General features: G+C 58.5%; 1 protein-coding gene across 7 annotated transcripts in view; it reads right to left on the bottom strand.

Annotated features, from left to right (window-relative positions):
* Positions 1–6,236: 6,236 nt before the first annotated feature.
* Positions 6,237–8,101, bottom strand: part of FOXP4 (forkhead box P4) — a 49,983-nt gene continuing 48,118 nt past the window's right edge. For all 7 annotated transcript variants that reach the window (XM_045541887.1, XM_045541890.1, XM_045541889.1 and 4 more), the window contains one exon: positions 6,237–7,955. In XM_045541887.1, the coding sequence (XP_045397843.1) occupies positions 7,808–7,955 (148 nt within the window). In that variant the 3' untranslated portion in view covers positions 6,237–7,807. The remainder of the gene's footprint in view (positions 7,956–8,101) is intronic.

Here is an 8,101-nt window from a genome sequence, read left to right as displayed (position 1 = left end):
GGCGGGCCTTGCTGACTGTGGGCTTTGGGAACCCTAGATGTTTGTGGCTCTCGCTTAATCCTCCTAGAGTCCCTCCTAGAGTCCTCCACTGCGTCAGTGTCTCCAGCTCAAAGACCCTCTACCCACTCCAGAATATCCATCTCCCATCGCCTGCCGTGGAGAGGGAGGGGAGGGGTCCTGTACAGAGTGGGGTAGGTGATCCGGAAAACTAATTGCTCCTTAAACTGACTTTCAACCAGATTGCCTGGGTTTCCTTCCTTCCTTCCTTCCTTCCTTCCTTCCTTCCTTCCTTCCTTCCTTCCTTCCTTCCTTCCTTCCTTCCTTTCTTCCTTCCTTCCTTCCTTCCTTCCTTCTTTCCTTCCTTCATTCTTCCCTCCCTCCTTCCCTTCCTCCCTCCTTCCTTCCTTCCTTCCTTCCTTCCTTCCCACTTTATTTTTTAGAGCAGTTTTAGGTTCACAGCAAAATGGAGTGTAAGATAGAGATTTCCCATATACCTCCTGCCCCCCCAGCCTCCCCACCTATCAACATCCCCGCTAGAGTGTATTTGCTGACAGTTGATGAGCCTACAGGGACACACCATTATCCCCAAAGTCCACAGTTTACATGAGGGCTCACTCTTGGTGTGGTACCTTCTACGGCTTTGGACAAATGCGTGATGACATGGACCCACCATCGTCTAACACTGTCACACAGAGTAGTCTCACTGCCTTTCCTACTCATCCTTCCCTCCCCTCTGGCCCCTGGAAACCACTTATTTTTTACTCTTTGAAAGATTTGCCTCACCCCCACTTCTGGAGATAACCACTGCTTGTCGCCAGAAGCAGAAGAATGACAGTGTCTATCTTAGGAATTCTTTGAGGGGAGAGACTGTCTTATTCATCTGGTACTTTCAGAGCTTAGCTTGGTGCCTTGTATGCAGTAAGTTCTCAATAAATTTTGGATGTCCGAATGGTTACCCTACAGTTACTCCACGTTATTTGTCTGTTCCTGTTCATTTCAATGCCACTGCCTTCATTGTCACCATATTAATAGCAATTTTTATAGGAAGGCCTTTTAAGTAATTAAACTCCTTGGAAGTTTATAGAAGGATTGTTCTATACCAAAGATCGCTAATAGCATAGGGGACAGAGTGCGTTCTTCTGCATGTTGCCTTATCTTGACTTATTTTACTTCTTTACACAACAGTGTTCTTTTCCCAGCTGTTGTGTTAGCACCACGAGGGCAGGGCCTGTGCCCTGTAACTGCTGTCAGGATTCCCTGTGACACCCAGCACCAGCTGGGTGTGGAGGACGTGCCTAGTAAGGATCTGTAGGTTGGCTGTGTGTGCTATGGGGTACGCAAAGGTGGGCAGGTCAGATTGGGGGATCTTTTAGTATGGAAGCTGACGTGGGCCTGGGTTGGGCCTGGGGGGCGGTGGTGAAGGTGTGCCAGCCGGGGACCAGAGTGGGTTGGGGAGAGGGCATCTGGGAACAGCCAGTCCCAGCCAAGTGTTCTTTGGAAAGCAGGAAGCAGAAGGGTGAGGGAGGAGTTAGACGGAAGGTGTGGAAGAGACAGGTGTGAATGCAGGGGCAGGGGGTGGGGTGGCGAGTGCAGTGGGGGTGCAGGTAGGTGGGAGGCTGTCCAGGGTGAAGGTTTCTTCTCCCTGATGGGCTGCGCAGCCCTGTTTTCCTGGCCATTCCCCTGCCTCCTGTGCACACTGGAGCTCCACACGGCACTCCATGGGCCAGAGCCGCCTTCATGTCCGACATCCCAGAGTTGTCCCTCCTCCCCCGAGTGCCACCAAGCCCAGGCCCAGGCCTCTGCTTGGGGATGGGGTTCCTCCCCTCTCCCGACTTCCCCCTGCCAGACTGCCCCTCCAGAGGGGGTCCCCACCCCCTTCCCGAGTAGCTCTGTCCCGAGTCCTGGAGGAGGTGAGGAGGAAGGAGACAGAACTGCCTAGTCTGACGGAGGAGGAGGGCACGCGGTACACAATCTGGTTCCATGCTGCCCTTTCCCACGCTCCTTAAAAATATGCTAAAACATATCAAATCATCATGGCTCAGAAAATTAATAACGAGACCTTTTCTTGACATTTCATGGCAGTGACCCCTCCTCCCCATCTCTGGAGACTTCTCTCTCTCCCTTTGCTTCTAAACTGTGCCTCCATTTCCCCTCCACATACTGACTCCCGGGCCTGCCCCATTCTTCTGCCCTCACTCTCCTTGGAAACGATTCTGTCCTGGGCAGAGCCTCTAGCCGCCAAATCCATGGGGGCATCTCCCAGGCCTCGAATTCCAGGAGCCCTGTGGCCTCTGTCACCGTGAACCCCCTGCCTTGGCCTTGGGCTGCCCTCTCTCCTGGTTCCCCTTCCTTGTCACCCACCGACCATCTCTGCCTTCCTTCATGGCCACACCACTAGCCCTCCATGCGGCTGTGTGCTTATTTAAGTACAAGCCTGTCCCCCGCTGGATGTAAACTCCTCAGTGACGCCGACGATGGCATCACCAGTGTCACCACTCTCTGGGTGTCAACAGGTGCGGGCGTGCCTCACGTCACCGTGCCATTGCACGCTCCCCTTAACCCCCTGAGTGTGCGGGGTCTGATGGCCGCTCCACAGATACGCAGGCTGCACCCGAGTCACTCGCCCGAGGCCCAGGGCCCGCGGGTACAGCTGCGGTTGGTCACGCCACGAGGGGGCTGGTTTCTGGCAGCCCCTTGGCCTCCCTGCCTCTGCCTCCTCCACTTGACCTTTTGTTTTCTTGCACATTAAGCTTCCCCAAGCTCTACCTCAGCCCCTATGTGGGCCTAGAACGTTCTCTCCTCTCCTCTCTTCCTGCCCAAATTTCCCCTCTTCGGCTCCAGAATTTTTCCAGGGAGTCTCCAGGACACGCTGGTCTCTACTAAGCACTCCAGTCCCCTGACCCTGTGGTGATTCACATCCAAGACTCCATTTTATTAATAGCTATTATGTGTGGAGGGCTTGTTAGGCACCTGACAGCTTTTTATTTATTAGATCATTAATCTTCTCAACAAGCTAGTGACATAGAAATTATCACCCTACCCCATTCTACATTTGAAGAGACTGAGGCCCAGGGAGGTCAAGAAGGTTTCCCAAGGCCACAGAGCTGGTGAGCAGCAGAGGTGGGACTCCAACCCTTGCTGGGCTGGCTCCCACGGTGCCTGAGTTTACTCACTCACACACAGCACAGGGCACTTGGCCATCTCCATCTGCTTCCCAGCCAGAGAAGAGACCCCTCTGTGTTTCTCTAGTGACCATCCCTAGCCCATGCGTCTGGCCCACTCCTGATCCCGGGCAGCAGCCTGTGTAGACACTGCCTGCCTTCCAGGTCCCAGAGAAGGCGGGGTCCCTGGGGGGAGGGCTGGGGATAGAAGCCCTGGAGGGCTCACTCGGTGCCCATCCCACCTCTGCATGGCCTTGTTAATTCAGCCTGTCTTCTGAAGGTGGCCGGCCCCCCACGCCCCGTCCCTGGCCCCTCCTGGCCAGGACTGAGGGCCTTTCAGCCGTGGCTGCCATCACGACCACCTTCTTGGGAGGGGCTGTTTTCCTAAACTTCTGATCCTGAGCGGATGCAGACTGCAGGCCAGTGGAGGGTCCCGGGCCTGTGTGCGGGGATGTTGCTGTGAGCACAGTGAGGCATGTGTCCCTGCCCTGCGTGTCCACAGGCTAGTCCCCTAAAGATGACTAAGGATGGACGGCACCTCTTGGCTGGCAGCACGCGTGTGTACGTGGGAAGGTATATGCCTGTGTGGGAGCAGAGGGCAGTCACTTTTAATTCCCCGCCTCAGACAAGGGCCTCTTTGTCTCCACTGCTCTGACTCACTGCTCCATCAGGAGGAGCGCGGTTTGATTATTTTTATAGGCTGTTTCAGCCTTATTTCTCCGGTTCACTCCGTCCTTCAGCAGCTGTTCCAAGCCCAAATCCACCTCCTTATGCCTAGACAAGGACAGCAGCTGCGGGACTCTGAAGCCAGTGCCCAGTGACTGGCTCAGAGGCACTCTACCTCAGTTTCCCCACCGGGAGTCTCTAAAGCAGCAGTGTGGGGAAAAGCCAAAGTAAATAGTGTCACTAGAGAGCTGGACTAAGCCACAGAGCCTCCCTCTTCCCTTTCCACACGCAAACCACAGCTTCCTTAGCCTCAGTGCTTTATCTGCGAACCTCGTCCATCCTCTGTGCCTGTTTCCTCATCTGTAAAATGGGGATAATAATATCTGAGCGTTGTTATACAGAGTAAATGAAATATAAATCTTCTAGAATAGCATCTAGCACGTAAGAGCTCATTGTTAATAATTGTTATTATTAAAAAATGTTTACTGAGCCCTTCGTTGTGCCCGGGGCTGGAGTTCGCACAGGGCGCTGCGTGGCGCCCTGCTCAGACAGGCGGGTTTGCCCGGAGGAGCAGAAGGTCCGCTTTGTCCAGCGCGCCCTCTGCTGGCTGCTGGCGAAAGGCCTTGGGCGAGGGCTGGAGTTAGTGGCAGGGGAGAGAAAAGCTTTCTGAGTGCCAGGGGAAGGGGGACTTCTGTCCAGCACAGAGCCTGGAGTGCCACTTATCCCCCTCAAAACGTCCGGCTCGGAGTACTTCTCTTTTTTTGTTAGCCTGAGTACAGGTCCCGAAGATACATTCCCCATCAGGGCACAGAGATGCTAAGACAGGACAGGCACCTGCCCGTGACAGCTGTGAATGACAGCAGGCAGGAGAGAAGCTTCGTGCCACATGCAGGGCTTCCTGGGGGCAAAGCGCGCTTGGGCCAGGCGGGTGGGGTGGAGGAGTTGGCTGTACAAGGTAATAATGGGAGAGGGTGCTGCCCCCTGAGAAACTGAAGTTAGACTGCTACAAGGACTGTCCTGAGAGTGAGGCTGGGCGCAGTCGTGTCCCTTTAGAGTCTGGTGCAGGAGAATGCCCCTGCGCGAGGTGAGGGGCTGGGAGCATGGCAGCCGGCACCTCTGGGTTCTCTGGGGCTTTCTAGGGGGCTGGTGGGTCCCGGCTGGGAGGGGAAGTGGCCGCAGCACCATCAGGGGTAATTGTTTCTTATGTTGCAGAGAAAATGACGCAAGGCTAGTTCTGTGCAGGGCCCCGCAGGTCCCCAGGGGGCAGATGACACACAGCAGCACTGGGCCAGGGGACTCTGAGGCCCCAAGCTGAGCCCCTGTCCCCGAGGTACCTCGGGGGCAGGGGGGGGGGGACAGGGACTCACTCCAGGCTCTGCACAGGTGCCCAGAGGAGTAGGGCAGGGCAGGAAGGGAGGCAGAGCAGATGGGGGTGAGAGAGAGGGGGGGGAGCGAGGGAGAGACGCAGAGAAACATGGTGGCAGAAAAGGCCAAAATGCCTCAGAGCAGGGAGAGAAGTCAGCGAAGACTCTCCGGGTCCTACCCCTTTCCTGCCCCACCTTCCCCTCAAATTTGGCTTTTGGAAAGTTCCAGCAGTTTCATCATTTTGGGGGTGATCGATTTCAGTGCTGTTTTCTCCACACCCTCCCCTCCCGCACCCCCCTAATACACACACGCACTGCTGGGCCCTGCCCCTGGGGACAGAGGCCTGGGGCCCCTGCCCGCCCTCGAGGAGGGCGTGTTGGAAGGTGACCGCTGCCCTGGGACCTTGCAGAGGAGGGCAGCGGACGGGGGACGGGATCCCGAGTGGGATGAGGCCATGGGCTGGCAAGGCAGGGCTGCGGGAGGCCTGAGGACCCTAAGGACCGTCTCTGGCTCAGCAGCTTGGCCCACCTCCTTTCCTTCCCCATCTGAGTAATCCCACTTCCAAGCCTGAGACCACCAGTAACCCTGTCACCGCACGTGTGCTGCATGGGTGTGCATCCACTGATAGCCCTACCGTGCCAGGATGCCAGCCCCACACAGGGCACGACCACACACGCCCACCCAGGGGGCCCCCAGGAAGATGAGGATGGCGGGCCCCAGGGTGGGTGCCTCAAGGGGCTGCCAAGGTGAGGAGCCCTGCGGCAGGGTCCTCCCAGCCCTGGAGCAGCCCAGCCAGTGAAAGAACCCGGGCAATGGCCGGGCCCTTGGAGGAAAGCAGAGCGACAGGGAGACCTGGTTAAGGGAGGCGGGACAGGAGGACCTGGACTAGGGCCCCGAGCCCACACACTGCTTGTTCAGCCCCCTCGTGCACTCACGGAAACCGCCCTAGGAGCCCCCACTGTCCTGGGTCCCCGCCTGGGTCACCAGCAGAGTAATCTTTCGGCCTCAGTGCTCCCCTCTGTCCCCTTGGTGACACACACAGGGCCCAGTGAATAGAGGACGTTTAATATTTCTGTGCTGGTCAAACGGAACACAGGTAGGGAGTACATGGGGAGGGGGCGGAGGGCCCCCTGCCTCTCAGGAGGGCGGACTGTGAGGGGGCTATGTGGGGGTTCTTGGGAAATGTCCAAGGAGTCTTCTCAGCAAAGGGGCCAGGCGGGGTGTTATGAGCATCCGACACACCCAGTCCTTGGCCTTGAGTTGGGGTCCCCCATAGGGGGTCTGTGGAGAGTCTCACTTTTTCCAGCTCTTTCACTGGAATCCACACTCCCAGCACATTGGGGGACTTGGTCCTAGAGAGGGGTCTGGAGGCCCCCCCGGAAGCAGCCCAGGGTCGGGGTCAAGGGCTTTGTGAGAGAGCCACCTCCTCCCCTCAGCCCTGTCCCCTTGCCCAGGCTGGCCGGGAGCAGAGGGGAGGGGAGCAGGGCCCCCACCTCCACTGAGCCCCAGGGTCCTCGGGGTGGGACAGAGGAGGGGTGGAGGGAGAGGGTTTTGGCCACCAACAGACACTGTAAACTTTGGTTTAAAACAATAACTTAAGTGGAGGGAGGGCTTCCAGCCTGGGGCCGGGTGGAGGGCTGGGAGAGCAATGCTGGGGAGGCGACAAAGGAAAAAGCCAACAAAAAGTTTTGGTTTTTGCTTCCGGCATAAGAAAGGTCTTTGGTCATCCGTTTAACTGGGGGACAGGGAAGGGGTGCTGAGGGAGGGTGAGAGAAGACGGCAGTGGGGGCCCCGCAGGGGGGGGTGGCGTGAAGCTGGGCTTCAGCCTCAACTGCCCCCTGCTTCCTGGCAGCCCAGCGCCACCTCCGGCCTCAGGGGCAGCTCAGCTCCCCCTACAGCCCACCTGGCACAGACCTCTGTGGACAAGGTGGGCGCTGGGCCTCTGCCTGTGCTCCCTGGCGTGGGGTGGCTGGAGGAGCACCCAGAAAATGGGGTGGGGGTGAGGGCCCAGTTCATCCTGGGTCCCCGTCTCCAGTTGGGGCAGGGGCTGGAGCCAGGTGGCCTGAAACTTCAGTTCCCCCACCCAGGCCGGGGTAGGAGTCGGGTGGAGAGTTGTATCTTCACAGTACGGAAAAGAAGGCGGAAGGGAGCACGAATTAGGGAAGTGGGGGCCTCTGGCCAGAAAACACTGCCAGAGCCAGGTGCAAGGGGCCCTGGGTTTGAGAGGGGTGACTTAGCCCCGCCTGCGGGTCTCCGTGGCGCTGAGGGGCCCTGTCGGGGGAGCTGGTGGGGGAGGAGGGCCCTGATGCTGCTGGTGGTTGGGGGAGGCGGTATTCAGATGTGGGGGAGGGTCTGAGGAGGGCTCTGGGCCCTCCGTGTCCTTTATGTGTCCTTTACTGGTCCCAGCCCAGGGGTTGTGTGTCCCCTGGGGGTGAGGACCGTCCCTGCCCCCAAGTGTTTGTCAGTCTGGTCACCTGGGGAGTTGCTGGCCCAGGCCTCCCCCATCTGAGTCCAGGAAGTGCCTTGAGGCTTGGGAGGGGCTGTGGAGTGGGATGGGTGGGGCCCGGGTCCAGGAGGGAGGGGTCTCACCCCTGCCCTGCCTGCCCGAGGAGCCCTTAGGACAGTTCTTCTCCGGGCAGCTCCTCTTCCAAGTCCCTGTCTTCTGGAGGCCCCAAGGTGCTGGGGTTGGGGGGGCCCAGGGAGGGCGCGGGCTGCCTGTCTTCCTCCGCCTCAGCCGGCTCCTCCTTCACCTGCACCTGGTGGCTGGGGCAAAGGGGTGGCGTGGGCACCGGGGGCCTCCCCTGGTCCCCTCTGCCCCACCCCCAAAACTCGCCCAGAACTCTGGGGCACAGTGGGGCGTCCACAGCCCCTCCCCAGTATCACACGCCCCAGGTCTGATCTCCCCCAGG

This window comes from Lemur catta, chromosome 2 (genome assembly GCF_020740605.2).
Source record: "Lemur catta isolate mLemCat1 chromosome 2, mLemCat1.pri, whole genome shotgun sequence".
Lineage (NCBI taxonomy): Eukaryota > Metazoa > Chordata > Mammalia > Primates > Lemuridae > Lemur > Lemur catta.
This window is presented reverse-complemented; position numbering and strand designations above follow the sequence as displayed.